The sequence below is a fragment of the Hypanus sabinus genome, chromosome 17 (genome assembly GCF_030144855.1).
Source record: "Hypanus sabinus isolate sHypSab1 chromosome 17, sHypSab1.hap1, whole genome shotgun sequence".
In the NCBI taxonomy this organism is placed as follows: Eukaryota; Metazoa; Chordata; class Chondrichthyes; order Myliobatiformes; family Dasyatidae; genus Hypanus; species Hypanus sabinus.
In genome coordinates, this window is record NC_082722.1 from 65,656,744 (window position 1) to 65,678,055 (window position 21,312).

General features: G+C 41.9%; 1 protein-coding gene across 2 annotated transcripts in view; it reads right to left on the bottom strand.

The window, feature by feature from the left end:
* LOC132407011 (meckelin-like) overlaps positions 1-21,312 on the bottom strand; it is a 150,755-nt gene that overhangs the window by 18,556 nt on the left and 110,887 nt on the right. For both annotated transcript variants that reach the window (XM_059993234.1, XM_059993235.1), the window contains 5 exons: positions 12,604-12,744; positions 7,675-7,755; positions 6,271-6,387; positions 3,712-3,828; positions 1,713-1,817 (listed from right to left, as the gene is read on the bottom strand). In XM_059993234.1, coding sequence (XP_059849217.1) covers positions 1,713-1,817; positions 3,712-3,828; positions 6,271-6,387; positions 7,675-7,755; positions 12,604-12,744 — 561 coding nt within the window. The remainder of the gene's footprint in view (positions 1-1,712; positions 1,818-3,711; positions 3,829-6,270; positions 6,388-7,674; positions 7,756-12,603; positions 12,745-21,312) is intronic.

The window sequence follows — 21,312 nt, forward strand, 5'->3', positions numbered from 1 at the left end:
CTCTCAACCATCAGGCTCTTGAACCACAGGGGATCACTTTATTCAACTTCACTTGTCCCATCACTCAACTGTCCCCACAACCTACGGACTCCTTTTCAAAAGCTCTTCATCTTATGTTCTCAATATTTATCCATATTCATGTATTATTATTATTATTATTTTGTATTTGCACTGCTTGGTGCCTTTTGCATATTGGTTCTCTGTCTTGTTGTGTGCACTTTTTCATTGATTCTATGGTGCTTCTTGGTATTTATTCTGAATGCCCGCAAGGAAATGAATTGCACAGTAGAATATGGTGAAGGTATATGTACTTCGATAATAAATTTACTTTGAACTCTGAGTGTCTCAGCTGTACTGCTCCCATCATAAACAAATGCCAGCTGTTAAAAGCAAGCTACAACTTTTTGCTTTCAAAACTCAACAGCCAGTTTTATCAGGATCATAGTTGCTGTCATGAAAATATTAAAAACACATTCCCAATCAATCATCTTACCACTGGTCTCTCCGCTGCAAGTATGTTTCTCTCCCACTGTTTATTGTGGCTATGAAAACAGGACAAAGACAGGCTGGGAGTAACAGTTCAGAACTGGAGAAAGGCCAGCGTTACTGGGATAAGATCTGAATCGCAGCAGAGACTGGAAACAGCTACTTGAAAGTAAATCAGTGCCAGAGCAGTGGAAGATCTTTGAAAAGGGGTATGGTGAAGATTCGGAACAAAGCCGTATTAATTACATGAAAAGGCTCCCTATCCTCCACTCTCAGCAATGCTGAGGAACATGAAATGAAGGATAAGACAAAAGAGAGACGGTTAAATGCGATTATAGAGAACTCAACATCACAAACCAGCCTGATGCAGTCTAGGAGGTGCAGGGATGAAAGTATAAAAGAAATCTAGAATAGCCAAACTGGTTCAAGTTGACAGGAAGGTGACAATAACTCATATAACCACAGGTTGCAACAGTGGTGTGCAGAAAGGCATCTCTGAATGCACAACATGTCAAATTTTGCAGTGGATGGGCTACAGCCGCAGAAGATCAGGGAAATATATTCAGCACCCGTTTCACTAGGTACGGGAGTGTTTATTCAATGCTAGCCTTGTTGGTCAGAGCATGGAAATATGTTTTATTGCATTCAGGGGAATTCAGGGAAGTTTTAAAATTTACCAGTTGTGATAGCTGACAAGGGGTAAGAGAGGCAATGAGTTATCTCTGACTGGAGACCTGTGGCTGGCAGTGTACTGCTGGGTCTGTTGTTGTTTGTCATCTATATCAATTATCTGGATGATAATGTGATAATTAGATCAGCAAATTTGTAGATGACACCAAGGTTGGGGATGTAGTGTACTGCGAGGGAGACTATCATAGTCTGCAGCAGAATGGGGGCCAGCTGAAAAAATGGGCTGAAGAATAGCAGATGACAAGTGTGAGGTGTTGCACTTTGGGAGGCCAACCCAGTGTACAGCTTCCACGGTAAGCAGCAGGACACTGAGTGCAGTGGAACAGAGGGATAATTCCTTGAAAGTGGCATCACAGGTAGGTAGGGTCATTGGCCTTAATTGATGCCCTGACAGTGGGTTTCTGTAGAAGTTTCACACAACTCACTCAGAAATACCAATTAACCTCTAAAAATCATTTTTAACACTGGCAACCCCACTACAAAATTCACTATTTAGCAATATCACGCAACAAGCAAAGTAGGATATGCCAGCTCACGTGTTCCAGGAAGGATGAAAGGAACTTGTTCATTGTGAAGTATGCCTTCAGGTTCTGCTGCAGAGTGGGGGAGTCCAGAGGCCTGGCATGACTCCTTCTCGCCACCTTTAAGGATAAACAACATGGATGAAGAAGCGATCAAAGGATTCCACTTCAAGATCAAGTTCGGCCATATGTTTAGTCTCTGTCATTGTATAACAAAGTCCAATGCACAAATTAAAAAAAAAGCTTCCCCAGAACCCTAACCCAGTCAATTGCATTAAACTGTATAATCACATCTCCTCCAAGAGGACCACAATGTCCTCTTTGGGTTTGGAGGCTTGTGTGCCTCAATGACCCAGAGAGTTATGTTGGCTGGATTTATGCTTTGCCTCTTAGTAGGGTCATCCACATCAAACAGGTGAAAGGGTAGAGGCCAGACTAAGAATGGTCCACCGGCCCTCTAGATTTGGGGGTTCAGCTCAGGGCTAGCAAGCCTCACTGGAAAAACAAAACTGTTATGGGAACAGCAATGAAAGATCCTTCTATACCTGAGTGGCCAAGGACAGACAGGGATGGAGGACCTTCATTGCTGCCCTAACTGCAAGTGGTGTAATGGGCAGTAAGCAATAATCACACCTGCAGAATGTCACAACTGAAGATTCAACGTAGTTTGTCATTCTTCAGTGCACGAATGTAAATGAGAACAGAATGATTGTTACTTAGCATCTAATGCAGCAGAAAAGTACTATACAAACCCAATAAATATGTAAAAAATCAATCCTATAAAACACAACGTGTAGGTAACAGTTGTGTGTGGTCGTGTATACATAAGATTAGCCTATGTACATAGATATATTGTATGTACATAAGTGGGAGGTAGTTGGGAGGAGGAATGTGGGTGCTCTATGTTGGCTCCAGAGTGGAATGAATTCCGAAGGCAGAGTAGAAAGCTTTAACACAACGATCACCGTGTATGACTGGGAATAATTTGTTTACTGCATGGAAATTAAGCATAAGAAGAAAATGGAATTTAGATAAACGAAAAAATGCTGGAAAAACTCAGCAGGTCAGCTGAATCTGAGGGTACAGAAATGTTGCATCCTGGTCCCAAAGGAATGATGTTTTGTTTTACTGAATACATATGTATGGTTGAAAGACATTAAACTTGAACTTGAACCATTGATTTTCTGCCAAAACCATACACTCTAAACTAAACCTGTGATTACCTAGACACCACATGGTTAGTCAGAATTCAAAGTTCAACTATAATAGCATCCAAAACCTTGTTTATCTTTGCATAACTGAACATTCTTCCCCCATTTCTAAGATGCTTTTCAATCCCTCAGTTCTCCTCCAAAGTTCCTTTAACACCTTGAGCTGTGAAAATTTATCCTGCTGTCATGACCTAGACTAACGGTTTTGTTAGCACACCCGTGTCAACTGCGAAGACTGCAAGAAGCTGTCATAAATCCTGCTTTTGTTGTGTCTCCGGCTCCCAAAGTCATCACTCTGCTTCAAATCATAAGTACAAGAGAAATCCCAGATGCTGGAAATCCAGAGCAACACACACAAAACGCTGAAGGAACTCAGCATGTCAGGCAGCATCCATAAACAGTCCTGATGAAACGTCTCAGTCTGCAGCTGTATTCCTCTCTGTGGATACTGCCTGACCTGCTGAGTTCCTCCAGCATTTTCTGTGTGCCACTTTGCTTCAAAGAAGGTGTATTCGGCATGAACAAGGAGGAGATTTTAGAGGCTTGGATAATAGGGAAGGTTTGTTGGTGCATCCAAATGGAGAAGAAGAGGGGAACATGGAAGAAATGAGGGTAGGGGTAGAATTCTAGCACCTACAGCGTAAACAGCTAAACAAATGGAGGCTGACTACAAACTGAACTAAAAAGTCTCCCCAAAATATCAACAACTTCCTCAGCAAGACTGGAGGCTAATAGTTCATTTTTAAAAAATGAAGCAATCTTTGCAATAAAATGATAACAAGTCAATAGAAGAAAACAAGTACCTCATTCAATGGTGACAGTATCCTGTCATATTGTTGTCTGACCTTGCTAGAGATTAGGACTTCAAAAGTCTGGATCTCCATGTTGGGCTCAAGGCCTCTCATTGCACAAAGATTATCCTGTTAGAAAAAGGGAAAGATTAAAGAATGTCAGTAAGCTAATTCAGAGCCGTTATCATCCTGATTTCCATCTGCTGTTGTCCCTTCCCTCACCACCTCATTGTTTCCATCACTTTTACTCCTTGTTTGTGTTCACTGGCATCTCTGATTAGTGTAGATCTTCCTATTTCAGACCCTGGGACATCCAGTTACCCTTTATACAGCAAATGGAGAAAACTTCGGCTGAAAAGAGCAAATATCTAGAAAAAGCTAGTCCAAATTTTGACCCTTGAGTACAAAAAAAATTGTTCATACACAAGTGAGTCAAGGTGTTCATTTTCCTCCATCCTATTTGCTGAACACTCCTGAACCCAACTGCCACCAGGTGTGGGAGGAACTCAGACAACTTGTGTGCATGCTCAGGATTCCCAGCATCTACAGAATCTCTTGTATCTTCACTTAACCACCTCCAGGTTAAGAGATCTGCCCCATTTGCCAAGGAAATACCTGCATATTATAGTTACAGGACAGACCAAAATGAGGAGAAATTTCTTTCCTCACAAGTATCGTGCATCAGGAATTCTGACACAGTGGGAAGTTGATCACAGAATCGTAGAGAGATGCAGCACTGAACCAGGCATGGAATCCATGGCACATATGCCATTTCTCTAATCCTACATTAATCTCATTCTCCCGACCCTCTACCATGAATTTACACGCTCAAAGTAATTTTCTATAACCAAATAAACTTCTGGCCCACATGCCCCTGGGGTATGGCTGGAAACCAGAGTACCTGGGAAAAAAAACACAAGCAGTCTACACAGGTCAGGCTTTGGCCTGAGTCTCTGCACTGTGACGCAGCAGCTCTACTAGCTGAGCCACTCTGCTGCTGTTCAGTTGTCTGCCTCCACTATGTCTGGGTGGAGAGGCTTGTGAGATCCTGAGATCCCAAGAGCAATGCCACCTGGAGCTTAACTCCTGGTAGGGTCGCCCATGGGAGAGGTTCCAGACAAAGAGCGATCCAACGCTGGAGCTGGCGGAAGACGATGACACATGATGGGGTGGTAAATTGGATTAGTAAGTATGCCGATGATACTAAGGTAGGAGGTGTTGTGGATAATGAGGTGGGTTTTCAAAGCTTGCAGGGAGATTTATGCCGGTTAGAAGAATGGGCTGAACGTTGGCAGATGGAGTTTAATGCTGAGAAGTGTGAGGTGCTACATTTTGGCAGGAATAATCCAAATAGAACATACAGGGTAAATGGTAGGGCATTGAGGAATGCAGTGGAACAGAGAGATCCAGGAATAACAGTGCATAGTTCCCTGAAGGTGGAGTCTCATGTAGAAAGGGTGGTGAAGAAGGGTTTTGGAAAGCTGGCCTTTATAAATCAGAGCATTGAGTACAGAAGTTGGGATGTAATGTTAAAATTGTACAAGGCATTGGTAAGGCCAAATTTGGAATATTGTGTACAGTTCTGGTCACCGAATTATAAGAAAGATATCAATAAATTAGAGAGAGTGCAGAGACGATTTACTAGGATGTTACCTGGGTTTCAGCACTTAAGTTACAGAGAAAGGTTGAAAAAGTTAGGTCTCTATTCATTGGAGCGTAGAAGGTTGAGGGGGGATTTGATCGAGGTATTTAAAATTTTGAGAGGGATAGGTAGAGTTGACATGAACAGGCTGTTTCCATTGAGAGTAGGGGAGATTCAAACGAGAGGACATGATTTGAGAGTTAGGGGGCAGAAGTTTAAGGGAAACACGAGGGGGTATTTCTTTACTCAGAGAGTGATAGCTGTGTGGAATGAGCTTCCTGTAGAAGTAGTGGAGGCCAGTTCAGTTGTGTCATTTAAGGTAAAATTGGATAGGTATATGGACAGGAAAGGAGTGGAGGGTTATGGGCTGAGTGCGGGTAGGTGGGACTAGGTGAGATTAAGAGTTCGGCACGGACTAGGAGGGCCAAGATGGCCTGTTTCCATGCTGTGATTGTTATATGGTTATATGACAACAGCAGTGAAGGTGGAGGAGGGCCGTAGCAATGAAAGGTCTCCAATTGTCCTGCATGTCATACCACTGGACCCTGACCTTGATCTGTCAAAGACCACGTGGTGGCTCCTTGCGCTGCAGCCTCTCTACTTTAAACAAAGTCAAGAGCAGGCATTTTCCATTAAGGAAATAACCTCTTAGGAGAACATCATACGCAACAAGTGATCGCACAGTTACTGTTCAGTTACCACAAATATTCAAATGTGGGATTCGTAGATTACTGAACTAAATCAATCAGGGGATAAGGTTAGTTCATGGGAAAATGGACTTCAGTCAAAGGAGAAGTTAAAGTATTACTGAATGAAAGGTCACATGACATAATCCTCTTCCAATTTTATTGGTTCTTGGGTGGGTGCAAATTATATTTGCTTTCAAGATAAAACTAGCCCAAACCTGATAAAATGAATCAGCTGATTACCTCTTCTTTCTTAAGGTTGAGATACATTGTCTCCATATTAATGTCAGCTTGACCATGCACTGATCGTCCATGGATGTAGAAACCGTAACACTTATGCAGCAAGACCAAAACCGATACCTGTGAGCAATGTAAAAGAATAATAAATATTTTGTCGACAGGCAAAAAAAGAAGGTGCTGTTATTTCTATTATCTCTATTTTACAGTGAAACTTGGGGGAAAAAAGGGTCACCAGCTTTTGTGAGGACTATTGCAGTGAGTTAAGGAAATTTCGACAGGAAAAGAAGATGGCTGGCTATTGGAACATCTATTCTCACATTGCTATGGCTACATGATCCAAAGCCTGTGTATCTTCATTTTGGGTCCCCTGTGAGTCCCTTGTACAGGTGGCTTTAGGCATGTACAATGCTTTTCAATGGTGCACATGCACACTGCACAATGGTGCGATTTTTCTTTACTTTGGTGCACTCATTACCCACACTGACTGCAGGCCTCCTATACTGAGGCAGGCTTTCAAAGGTCCAATTTAATGTCAGAGAAATGTATACAATATACATCCTGAAATGCTTTCTCTTCGCAAACATCCACGAAAACAGAAGTGCCCCAAAGCATGAACGTCAGTTAAACATGAGAACCCCAAAGCCCCCCCCAGCTCCCCCTCCTGTGCATAAATGGTAGCAAGGCAACAATCCCCCCCCAGCAAAAAAAAGCGCACCCACTACCAAGCACAAGCATGAGCTAAGCGATAGCAAAGACACAGACCTTGCAGTTACCCCACAGACTATTGCATTTCATCCGGCATTCGACAAACCACAGGTTGTCTCTCTCTCCCTAATAATAGAGAGGGAGATGTCCCCCATTTTCATAGCGAGCGGGAGACTTAGAATCATCGAGTCATAGAAAAGTACAGCACAGAAACAGGCCTTCAACCTATCAAGTCCATGCCAAACCATTTAAACTGCCTACTCCCATTGACCTGCACTGGGGCTATAGCCCTCCATACCCCTACCATCCACGTACCTATCCAAACTTCTCTTAAATGTTGAAATCAAGTTCACATGCACCACTTGCACTGGCAGCTGTTTTCACACTCTCAGGACCCTCTGATTGAAGAAGTTTCCCCTCATGTTCCCCTTAAAATTTTCACCTTTCACCCTTAACCCCTGACATCTAGTATTAGTCCCACCCAATCTCAGTGGAAAAAACCTGCTTGCATTAACTCCATCTGTATTGTGTCCATCATAATTATATGTGCTGTATCTGACTATACGTACTGTGTTTTGCACTTTGGCCCCAGAGGAACGATGTTTTGTTTATCTGTATAGGTGTGCATGGTTAAATGAAAATAAGCTGGAACCTGGTTTGCATCCAGGGCAGCCAGAGAAGCAGTACACACAAGTTACTCACATTGCTTAAGGAGCACAAGTCTACGAATTGCCTTATCTTGTCTTCAACAAATCGTTCATAGATCCCAATGAAGAAGACTGCCTGTAAGAAGTCAGAACATCTTCAGTTACCACTGAATGAAGTTTACCCAGATCTGAATACATGCAGCATTCCCACTGAAAAATCAAAACTAACCAGCCCTTTTCCACTGGGCGAGGGGAAGCAATTATAAGAAGGTTACTATGAGTTCCTCTCTGATGCCTTCTCCTGACTAGTCCCATGAACACATCTCCATTACACAAAAGGATATGCAATGCCTCACACTGGGGATGACATAAGTAGATAGCTATGGAACCATCTGCACACAGTGTCATTCATGGATCGGCAACAGGAGAAGGTCACTTGATCCCTCAAACTTGTTCCACCATTTAATAAGATCTTGGCTGATCAATTATTCAAAGTCCAAGATTCAAGATTGCTTAATGTCATTTCCAGCACACAAGTGTAAAGCAGAATGAAATAATTATTACCCCAGATCTGATGTAGCCCCAAAAAAGCACAAATAAAAAACAGAATAAATATAAATACATAATAACCAGCTCTGCACTTTGGTCTATCGATGATATTCCTTCGCTCAAGAATCAATTTTCCTCAGTCTTAAAATATTCAAATAAGCTGGTCCTGCCACTTCTCTGAAGAAGAGTTCTTAAGGCTCAAAACTTCCTGAGAGAACAGATTTTGATCCTTCTGTTGAAAATGGGCAGCCACTCATATTTAAGCAGTTCCTTTAAATTTTAAACTCAAAAGGAAACATCTTCTCAACATCCACTTATCCTCAACATACCACACAGGATCTTACATGTTCCAATTGAGTCCCTACTCATTCCTCTAAAATCCAGCAGATACAAACCTACCTTATCCCATCTTTCCTTACAAGATAAGCCAACGATTCCAAGCATTAAACACAACAGAACAAGAGATTCTGCAGATACTGAAGATCTTGAATAGCACTGACAAAATGCTAGAGGAACTCAGCAGATCAGGCAGCACCTATGGAGAGGAATACATAGCTAACATTTTGGGCAGAGACTCTTAATAGTTCTGATGATGAATCTTAGCCTGAAGCATTACCTGTTTGGTCTCCTTCATGGATGCTGCCCAACTTGCTGAGTTCCTCCGGCATTTTGTGTGTTCCAAATATTGGTCTAATAAACTTAAACCTATCTATTCCTGGTAAATTACTATCCTTCCTAAAGTAAGAAGACCAGTTTTGGACACGGTTCTCCCAATGTGATCTCACCAATGCCCTATCTAACTAAAGTATACTTTTATATTCTTTTACCCCAAACAATAAACATTAATATTCTGTTTGCTTTTCTAATAACTTGCTATTTCTAAGTGTTCTGCATGCAGTCCTGTACTTTGTGTCACTTTAAGGACATACAACCAATCTATGTAAATAAGCTATCTTATGTATTTATATTTTTTGTATTTTATTATTATTATGATATTTTTGAGCTGCATCAGATCCATAGTAACAATTATTTTGTTCTCCTTTACACTTGTGCACTGGAAATGATATTAAATAATCTTGGATCTTGATGTTAGCCTTTTGGGAATCATGTACTTGAAATGGAAACCACTAAGCAAGAAAATCTAGGCAATGGCACAATGGAGCAGACATGAAAGAAGTGTTCAACACCCTGTGTTAAATCAGGTATTCTGTGTGAAATCGGGTTACAATGAACACTGCACATTGGGTTACTGAAGTAACTACAGAATACAGGAGACTGTTCCAGGTGGCTCACTTGGTTCCACTCTCACCTGGGCTCAGCATTCAAATCCCACACAGAAACCCATTCAGATTGTCTGAGGGAGAATTGTTCTGGTAGAGATGCCTATTTCTAATGACATATTACATTAAAACTACATTTTCCTTTCAGCTACACACTAGAGTGTCCACATTGATATTTTAAGAGCAGGAGACTCTCCATGATGTTTTAACTAATATTCAAACCCCAAACAACATCACTTGAACAAATTATCTGAACAATTTGGTTTTTGTAACAAATTTCATGTCACATGCCAGTGATAATAAACCTCATTCTAATTCAGATTCTACCCTACTACCCCAGTTTTGAAATAAAACTATAGAAAAAATGAATTTTAACAAAGACAAAGGTCTCGCTCTAAGTAAGAACTGGAATTTGAACATAAACAAGGTGGGAGAGTGGAAACCTGATTGGATGAGGACTAATCAATCAGGAGGAATGGACTACAGGGGTATAAATACCACCGGACTAGATACGCCTGGGCATCATCCCTGATGAAGATGGCGGAGCTTGTCATCTAAACATCGGTTATAATCGATACCTGTACCTGGATGGAAGCCTGAGATGCGTGTACTTGTTCTATCCCACTGTTATGAGACTATATAATAATTCCCTAGTATGATAAATTGGACTCTGGACCTCACCCTCTATTTTATTAAGACCTTGCAACTTATTGTTTACCTTCACTGCACCTTCTCCGTAGCTGTTAAACTTTGTTCTGCATTGTTACCATCTTACCTTTGTTGGATTCTGTTGTTTTTGATCCAAGGTTCTTTTGTAAGTCAAGAAAGAGGCATAATACATGATCGATTTATTAAGCACTAATATCTGATCTGTATGAACAGTATGCAGGACATTTCACTGTATCTCAGTGCATTTGGGAAGGAGGTACAGGAGCCTGAAGGCACACACTCAGCAACTCAGGAATGGCTTCTTCTCCTCCGCCATCTGATTTCTGAATGGACATTGAACCCATGAACACTACCTCACTACATTTTATTTGTTTTTCAACATTCTTTTCAACATTTTAAGCAAGATTAGTGTATTATTTTTGTTTCGTACAATTTTAGAGTGAAAATAAGGAAAGAAGCACCATGCAAAAGTTTGGGCACCCCAAGAGATTTGAGCTCTCAGATAACTTTTACCAAGGTCTCAGACCTTAATTAGCTTCTTAGGGCTATGGCTTGTTCACAGTCATCGTTAGAAAAGGCCAGCTGATGCAAATTTCAAAGCTTTATAAATACCCTGACTCCTCAAACCTTGTCCCAACAATCAGCAGCCATGGGCTCCTCTAAGCAGCTGCCTAGTACTCTGAAAATTAAAATAAATGATGCTCACAAAGCAGGAGAAGGCTATAAGATAGCAAAGCGTTTTCAGGTAGCCATTTCCTCAGTTAGTAATGTAATTAAGAAATGGCAGTTAACAGGAACGATGGAGGTCAAGTTGAGGACTGAAAACTTTCCAAAGGAACTGCTCGTAGGATTACTAGAACGGCAAATCAAAACCCCTGTTTGACTGCAAAAGACCTTCAAGAAGATTTAACAGACTCTGGAGTGGTGATGCACTGTTCTACTGTGCAGCAACACCTGCACAAATATGACCTTCATGGAAGAGTCATCAGAAGAAAACCTTTCATACGTCCTCACCACAAAATTCAGCATCAGAAGTTTGCAAAGGAACATCTAAACAAGCCTGTTGCATTTTGGAAACAAGTCCTGTGGACTGATGAAGTTAAAATAGAACTTTTTGGCTGCAATGAGCAAAGGTATGTTTGGAGAAAAGAGGGAGCAGAATTTCATGAAAAGAACACCTCTCCAACTGTTAAGCATGGGGGTAGATTGATCATGCTTTGGGCTTGTGTTTCTGCCAGTTGCATGGGGAACATTTCACTGGTAGAGGGAAGAATTAATTTAATTAAATACCAGCAAATTCTGGAAGCAAACATCACACTGTCTGTAAAAAAAGCTGAAGGTGAAAAGAGGATGGCTTCTACAACAGGATAATGATCCTAAACACACCTCAAAATCCACAATGGACTACCTCAAGAGGAGCAAGCTGAAGGTTTTGCCAAGGCCCTCACAGTCCCAACCTAAACATCAATGAAAATCTGTGGATAGACCTCAAAAGGGCAGTGCATGCAAGATGGCCCAAGAATCTCACAGAACTAGAAGCCATTTGCAAGGAAGAATGGGCGAAAATCCCCCAAACAAGAATTGAAAGACTCTTAGCTGGCTACAGAAAGCATTTACAAGCTGTGATACTTGCCAAAGGGGGTGTTACTAAGTACTGACCATGCAGGGTGCCCAAACTTTTGCTTCAGGCTCTTTTCCTTTTTTTGTTATTTTGAAACTGTAAAAAATGGAGATTAAAAAAGTAATCTTGCTTAAAATATTAAAGAAATGTGTTATCTTTAACTTTATGCCTTTTGGAAATCAGGTCATCTTTTACTCACTTAGCTATTCACAATAACAGAAATTTTGACTAGGGGTGCGTGGGTGCGTGTGTGTGTGTACACTTGCACATATATATAGATATATATATATATAAAATCACTGTAATTCAGTTTTTTATATTTATCATATATTACACAGAACTGCTGCCATAAAGTTAACACAATTTCACGTCGTGTCAGTGATATTCAACCTATTTCTGATTTTGAATTCCTGTTCTTTACATTATAGCAACACTATGACCACTTTATACCTAAACTGATTTCTCTTGGTTCTGCATGCTTTATTTACATTTTTTGTGAATGCTGCGATGTACCTGTGATGCTGCTGTAAGTAAGTTCTTCAGTACTCAAGGACATACATGTACTCGTGTATACTCCAATTTGGCTCTGGCTTCTGACATTACAAAATGAACCATTCAAGCACATTAGACCTCCTGAAGTCAAGAAAGGTGTTAAAGAAATGTTTTTTTCTGTTCTTCCTTCAGAAAGAAAATATTTCCCCTGCTATATTTCTAAATTTCTAGCTAGCTTTACACCTCTACGTATTGACTTTGAATGGGAATTCCTAACTAATATTAACCATTGGTTAAATACATCTGAAGATTTACTTACTAATCCAACAAAAGTGTCATCCATTTGGCAGCACAATGAGATCAGTTTCCATACCTGAGCTAAGCCGACTATTAGCCACATTGACATTGATATCCCGTATCGGAGAATTGGGCTCCAGGGTGCCAGATCAACATCCGGACCAGGGTGTAGATTCAAATTCAGATCTCTTCTGGCAATGTTCTTCAAGCCAACAACCTGAAATTTTTAAGAAGCTTCATTTAAAGATAATTCTATAAGACACTCAGAGTAGAAATGACCGGATATTAAATTATAACTACCTTTGATACACTACATTTATTTCCGGAAAAACTGCCCTGCTTTTAACGGGAGAAATTGAGGTAGTTTCTGTGACTCCCATTCTTTAAAAACACTGTCCAGGAAGGAAATTGATTTTGTACTTTGTATAATAGACCAATTCAGATGAAGGGTCTTGACAGATAATCTCAGCTGTCTATTTCTCTCCATTGAGGCAGGTGAGCTCCTTCAGCAGTTTTCCTCTTGTTCCCTATCGCACATCTGCAGTCTCTTTTGTCTCTATTGTACATAGACTGTTTACTCTCAGGCATTCAACCAAACCACTGGTTAATTCAGTCATTTAAAGTAAATGTGGAAGACGGATACAGACTTCTTTACATTGCTACAGTGTGTGCAAGACATCAGATTGCAAGACCCTACAGAGGACAGTAAGAACCACTAAGAGGATCAAAAGGGTCTCCATCCCCCCCTTTTTGCAACATACCCCCGGAGTATTGAAAACAAAGGGCCCAAGGCTTTGTTGAAAATCCCTACCACCAATCCCACAATCTCTTTGACCCACTACCGTTAGGAAGGAGGTACAGAAACATCAGGACTAGGACTGCCAAACTGGGTTAAAGCTTCTGTGAGACTAATACCCTGTCAGCACCAAGATCTCATCACTAGGACAGTGAGCTGCATTCTGAATTATATTTTATTAATTTATTTATAGTATAATATTTTGGTTTATGTGCAGCGTGTGATATATGTTGTTTGGCACACCGTGGTCGGGAAGAACATTGTTTCATTTGTTTGTATACATGTACAGTCAGATGACAATAAACTTGAACTTGAGTTTTTATTATTTACGTGGAATGGTCTCTCTAATTTTCCTTTCACAAATCTAGCCTGATCTGTTCATTCCAATATTTGCAGTTCTTTGTTTTAGAAGTTCATTAAATTTACTAAATTTGCGGTCATCGTTAAGACCATTAAGACACAGGAGCAAAATCAGGCCATTCGGCCCACTGTCTGCTCCACCATTCCATCATGGCTGATATATTACTCCTCTCAACACTATTCTCCTGCCTTCTCCCCTTAACCTTTGACACCCTGACTAATCAAGAACCTGTCGACCTCCCTAAAGGATCATTTGCAGGTTGAGATAAGAAAGGTAAAGGCAATGTTTGCAATCAGTTCAAGAGGACTAGAATACAAGAACGAGGAAGTGACGCTGCAGCTTTGTAAGGCATCGGTCAGACCACACGAATTATTGTGAGCAGTTTTGGGCTCCTTATCTTAAAAAAAGCTGAGTAAATCTCCAGCTATGGGTAAATTGCATCCCCCCCCCCCGCCCCCACCTTGTGGGCAGCCTCGGGAGAGATTAAGTCTACGGGAGTAAACACAGATACAGCAAATCCAGAGTGGAGCCCCTAAGGCAGCAGGACATCATTGAACATCCTTCCGCCAGCTGGTGCCAAACATATTGCTTCATTAGCTTTCCTTTGGACTACCCTGGTGAGGCTGAGAGAGGATCTTGTCGACTAAGCATCTAGGGATCTCCATACCTTCTGCCACAGGCTTGTGATGACAATGATGATGATTCCCCATTGTCCTCTGGGACAGACGGATGCCAACCAACCAACTATCTAAGAAAAGATATGCTAGCATTGGACAGATCAACAGGAGGTTCAGAAGAATGATTCCAGGTGTGAAAGAGTTAATGTATGAGGAGTGTTTGATGCCTTTGGGTATTTGACTGGGCTGTGCTCATTGGAGTTTAGAAGAATGGGGGGGGGGCGAGAAATCACATGAAATCTAATGAATATTGAGTGCACATGGAGAGGATGTTTGAGACAATATGAATTAGGCCACCCCATCATGGCTGATTTACTGTTCCTCTCAAACTCATTCTCTTGCCTTCTTCCCATAACCTGTGATGCCATGATTAACCGATAAACTATCAACCTCCACTTTAAATATACTCAATGACACTGTCTCAACAGCCATCTATGGTAATAAATTCCACAGACTCACCACCCTCTGGCTAAAGAAATTCCTTCAAATCTCTATTCTAAATGGAAAGTCCCTCTATTCTGAGGTCAATTGCTCTGGTCCGAGATTTACTCACAATAGAAAAAACCCTCTCCACATACACTCTGTCTAGGTCTTTCAATATTCGAAAGGTTTCAATGAGAACCCCTCCCCCCATCATGGGTTGAGAGGGATAATAAATCAGCATGATTGAATGATGCAGCAAACTCAATTGGCTTAGTGGCCTACTTCTTCATCTTTGTCTTAAAACTGCTCACAATACTCCAAGTGGTCTGACCAATCAATCCTCTTTTATATCATTGGCTAGCTTACCTTCCTATTTCATCTCTTCTCTCCTTATAGTTTTTTAGTTGTCTTCTGTTGGTTTAAAAAGACTTCCCAATCCTCTTATTTCCCAGTTCTTTTTGGTATATTATATGTCCTCTCTTTTGCCTTTATGCTGTCTTTGAATTCCCTCGTCACCCATAGTTGCCTCATCCTCCCTTTAGAGTACTTCTTCCTGATATATCTATCCTGCACCTCCTGAATAGAAACTCCAGCCAATTCTGTTCTGCCATCATCCCTGCAAGTGTCCCTTTCCAATCAACTTTGGCTAGTTCCTCACTCATGACTCTACATGTTTCCAATAGTGGAGGAGTCTAGGACCAGAGAGCCTCAGAGTAGAAGGAAATCCCTTTAGAACAGGGGTTCCCAATCTCTTTTAGACCTTGGACCAATACCATTAAGCAGGAAGTCAGTGGACCCCAGGTTGGGAAAATCTGTTTCAGAACAAAGATAAGGAGGAATTTCTTTAGCCAGAGGGCAGTGAATCCAGACAGCTGTGGAGGCCAAGTCATTTAGTGTATTTAAAGTGGAGTTTGATAAATTCTTGATCAATGAGGGCATCAAAGAGAAGGCACCAGAATGGGGTTGATAGGGGTAAAGAGTCAACCATGATGGAATGATGGAGCAGATTTGAAGGGCTGAATGGCTTAATTCTGCTCCTATGTCTCATTGTGTTAAGGTCTAATACATTTTTAGAAACTTCAGGAATTGAAGTGACCAGACAGGAAAGATAACAAGGTACAGAATTAGTCAGAGACATTGAGCAATGGAGAAGGATTAATAGCACCATGCTTGCTTCTATCTCTTATATACTGGGCTGTACAATCATAGAACAACACAGTTCACAATGACAGCGGTTTGTAAATGGAATTCAATAAATCCCACTCACCAGCCCTTTCCCAGTTTTTTTTAAGAAGTTACTGAATTCCCCCTTCAACACTCATTCCAGCAAAGCATTCCAAATCACAACAGCTCGCTGAATTAATAAAAAATAATAATAATCTCATCCTCATCTCCTTCCAGGAACTTCTGCCCACACTAGAACAATAGTAACCACATCTTTCAGACGATATTTATTTGCACAATTAAGCATGGAGTAGATTCTGTTTGGATCTCCATAAGCAGCAGAGGGAAGGAAATTCAGGGGAACCCACTGCTCCTACAGAAATTACTTCTCTGAACAAAAAAAATCAATCAATTGAATCAATTCTTCAGAGGAGGAATTAAACCATGTGATATTCTTAGTTCTAAATCTTACTTCAGTGAATGACAATTCAGTAATCTCAATGGGGGTACTGCAGGGTGCAGTTAGTTTAGCAGATGCCTTGGAGGCAGGAAACCTGGGTTCAATCCTGGTGGAGTTTACATATTTTCCCAGTGACCATGTGGATTTTCTCCTAGTGCTCTGGTTTCTGACCATGTCCCAGGGATGTGCAGATTACACCAGTGCCTAAGAAGAATAGTATGTGCTGCCTTAATGACTACCGCCTGGTAGCACTCACATCTACAGTGATGAAATGCTTTGAGAGGTTGATCATGACTAGACTGAACACTAGGCACCTAGAATGACTAGTCCTCAGCAAGGACCTGGACCCATTGCAATTTGCCTATCGCCACAATAGGTCAATGGCAGATGCAATCTCAATGGCTCTTCACACGGCCTTAGACCAGCTGGACAACACAAACACCTATATCAGGATGCCGTTCATCGACTATAACTCAGGATTTAGTACAATCATTCCCACAATCCTGATTGAGAAGTTACGGAACCTGGGCCTCTGTACCTCCTTCTACAAATGGATCCTTGACTTCCTAACCAGAAGACCACAATGTGTGCGGATTGGTGATAATAGCTCCTCCTTGCTGACTATCAACACTGGCGTACCTCAGGGGTGTGTGCTTAGCCCACTGCTCTACATTCTCTATACACATGACTGTGTGGCTAGGCATAGTTCAAACATCATCTATAAATTTGCTGACAATACAACCATTGTTGGTAGAATCTCAGATGGAGACAAGAGGGTGTACAGGAGTGAGATATGCCAACTAGTGGAGTGGTGTCACAGCAGCAACCTTGCATTCAACGTCTGTAAGACAAAAGAGCTGATTGTGGACTTCAGGAAGGGTAAAACAGAAGAACACATACCAATTCTCTTAGAGGGATCAGAAGTAGAGAGAGTGAGCAGTTTCAAGCTTCTGGACGTCAAGATCTCTGAGGACCTAACCTGGTCCTAACATATTAATGCAGCTATACAGAAAGCAAGACAACATCTAAACTTCATTAGGAGTTTGAAGAGATTTGGTATGACAACAAATACACTCAAAAACTTCTATACATGTTCCATGGAAAGCATTCTGACAGGCTGCATCACTGTCTGGTACTGGGGGGGGGGGGGGGGCGGGGGAGAGGCTAATGCACAGAACCAAAAGAAGCTGCAGAGGCATGTAAATTTAGTTGGCTCCATCTTGGGTACTAGCCTACAAAGTATACAGACATCTTCAAGGAGCAGCGTCTCAAGGAAAGGCAGCATCCATTATTAAAGACTTCCAGCACCCAGGGCATGCCCTTTTCTCACTGTTATCATCAGGTAGGAGATACAGAAGCCTGAAGGCACACACTCAGCGATTCAGCAACAGCTTCTTCCCCTCTGCCATCCAATTCCTAAATGGTTATTGAACCCATGAACACTACCTCACTTTTTAAATATATATTATATCTGCTTTCTGGATGATTTTTAATCTATTCAATAATGTATACTGTAATTGATTTACTTATTTATTATTATTATGATTATTATTTCTTCTTCTGTATTATGTATCGCATTGAACCGCTGCTGCTAAGTTAACAAATTTCACGACACATGCTGGTGATAATAAACCTGATTCTGATAGGTCGGCCAACTAGCCACTCTAAGTTGCCTTAAGTGTGGAAGAATGTGGGGAGAACAGAGGTATTAGCGAAGAATACGGTTCGAAGTGGGTACTTCATGCTATGGGTTGAAAGGACTGATTCCATTCCCATGACACTATGAAATAACTCTCACTCCTCCTTGGGCCAAATGCAGGAAATTAGGACTAACTAGGTGGACCACATAGACACAAGAGGTTCTGAAGATGATGGAAATTTTGATCAATGTGCACAAAATGCCGGAAAATCTTAGCAAGTCAGGCAGCATCTATGGAGGAGAATAAAGAGTCAGGCTGAGATCCTTCATCAGTGCTGGGAAGGGAGGGGGGAAGAGAGAGAGAGAGAGAGAAAGAGAAAAAAAGGAGGAGGAGGAAGAGGAAAGCCCTTAACTCTGAGTGGAGTCATTGGGATGCCATCGTGACGGCATTTCTTTTAGCAGGCTTTCTTATTTTCATGAGGTTGAGTTGCTAGCTTGACGCTCAACCCAGCACAGATGGAAAGTGTGCAAGGGAGCCGGCTGGATTCGAACTCAGAAGCCTTCGCTCTGAAGTCCGGTGCTGATGCCACTACGCCACCAGCAGGACAGTGAACAATGGGAGAAAAGGGAGGAGGAGGGGAACCTGAAGGAGGTGATGGGCAGGTGAGGACAAGAGAAGGGGTTGAGAGGGTAATCAGAATGGCGAGTGGAAAGAGTGAAGGAGGGAGGGGGAGAAATTATCCTAAGTTGGAGAAATCAATGTTCATGCCATCAGGTTGGATGCTATCCAAACAGACTCTAAGGAGTTACTCCTCCATCCTCATCATGGCAGTAGAGGAGGTCATAGTCAGACATGTCAGAATGGGAATGGGAAGTCAAACTGAAATGGGTAGCCACTGAGAAGGGTGGTGGGGTGGAGATGCATCTCTACTTGAGGAGGTGTAAGGCGCTCCTTCCCTCCACTAGCCTGCAGGTCACCCTTGGGCAAGGTGCAGCACCTGCTTAGCCCCCTGACCAGAGTCTCATGAAGCCACGGGAGCAGGTGGTGGATGGTCATACGAGGAGCTGGTGCATATCACAAGCCTGGTTATGGGATCACTGACATCAGGCAGACAATCTCTGAAGAGTTTTAATAATGTCTTGTAAAGACACTGCCCAGAAGAAGGCAATCGCAAACTGCTTCTGTAGAAAAAATTACCAAAAACAATTATGGTCACCTACGTCATATGACACAGCACATAATGAATAAGCCACTGAGAGATCCTGCCTTTCATGGTGGACAGAGTTACTCAACAAAGAGCCCCCAATTTGCAATGGGTCTCAACAGTGCAGAGGCGGCACACATAAAATGCTGGTGGAACGCAGCAGGTCAGCCAGCATCTATAGGGAGAAGCGCTGTCGATGTTTCAGGCCGAGACCCTTCGTCAGGACTAACTGAAAGCAAAGATAGTAAGAGATTGGCGTCACTGGGAGCACCGGAAAACATGGCGGACATGGACTCATTGGACCGAAGGCCTTGTATCCATGCTATATTGTTCTATGACTCTACTGATTTTGAGAAGGTTTTCAAATGTCCTTGTACATTAATTCATGCCTATATCTAGGAAGCCCAGTGTTCCATCTACGTTAATCCAGGCACTCGAGTAGTTCAAAGCTTCATTCAGTTTACATTATTGCAATTAGTAAAATCAGTCTGAGTTCCTTATATTTTGAAATTTTCTTCATAGATAATTACAGTACATAGTTGTATACTTTAAATCAAATGGAACCCTGTCAGGGCATTATAGTCAAACAAAAGCAGTTTGATTTATTTATAACATGAAAATTACATAGAAGGAGTGAAATATGGCTGCATGTATAGACACCAATATTCGTGGGCTGAATGGAAATTATTCTATTATTCATGTTGTGCACAGCTGCAAGTAATTTGGAAAGCCTTTAAGCCAATTATTTATATGTAAGTGTCCTCTGCTCAAAGGAGGATACTGGGAAAGTCACAGTCTGCTGTGTCAGAAGGTGATGCTGCATTTCTGTCACACCTCAAGTCAGGAAGGGGAAATTCAGTGTGCTCCAATTCACAAATGGTGTATAAACACAGCCTCCTCCAGATGGAAATGTGCATAGACCTTGACTGGGCAATGGATTGCACTCAATTCTGATTCTACACTGCTTAAGCAGCCTGGAGTTTGAAAGTCAAATGGAGACAGACCCTTCTGCCCAACCAGTCCCTGCTGCTTAAGATGCCTACCCAAGCTAGAGGGTGGCACGTCACTACAACAGCTTCACAGTGCCAGTGATCACTGGTTCAATTCTGTAAGGAGCCTGTAAGGAGTTTGCATGTTCTCCTTATAACTGCATGGGTTTCCTCCAGGTGCTCCGGTTTTCTCCCACATTCCAAAGACATACAGGTTGGGGATAGTAAGTCATGGGCATGTTATGCTAGTGCCAGAAGCATGGCGACACTAATCAGCTGCTCTCAAGCACATCCGTGGACTCTGCTGGTTATTGACTCAAAGCTAAGCCTTTCACTGTACGTTCCAGTGTTTTTATGTAAATGTGACAAATAAAGCTGATGTATTCTTCGAATCTTATCTTCCCACTTGCCCACAGTTCACACATCCCTTCATGTTCATCTTAACGGATTCCATGCACATTTAGAACAGAAGGTGACTGTAATGTCATCACCTACCTCAATGTACCTGAATCCACAGAAACCTTCGGGACGACCCTGATCCACTACAATTTTCCTACCACTGGAACAGGTCCATGGCAGACGCCATCTCTCTGGCCCTACGCTCATCTCTGGAGCATCCGGACAGGAAATTATTCTTTATTGGCGACAGTTCCAACTTCAGTAACTACAGTTCCAAGCAAACTCATGACCAAACTCTAGATCTGGGACTCAACATCTCCAGCTCCAGCCCTTCACTTCCTTACCAAAACACCACAATCAGTAAGGACAGGTGCAGCACTTCTGCCACAATGATTCCCAGTGCTGACAGCTCACAAGGCTGTATCGTCAGCCCTATTCCCTGTATCCTGAAAATGTATGGCCAGATTCTGCTCCCACTCCATCTACAAGTTTGCAGTTGCCACCACCAAATTGGGCCAACTTTCAAATAATTGTAAATCATAGAACAGGATGGAGGTAGAGAGTCTAGTGACATGATGTCGTGCTAACCACCTTTCCCACAAGGTCAGTGAAATAAAAGAGCTAACTTTGGGAAGGAGGCACTGTACACATTCCTGTTCACATTGAAGTTGA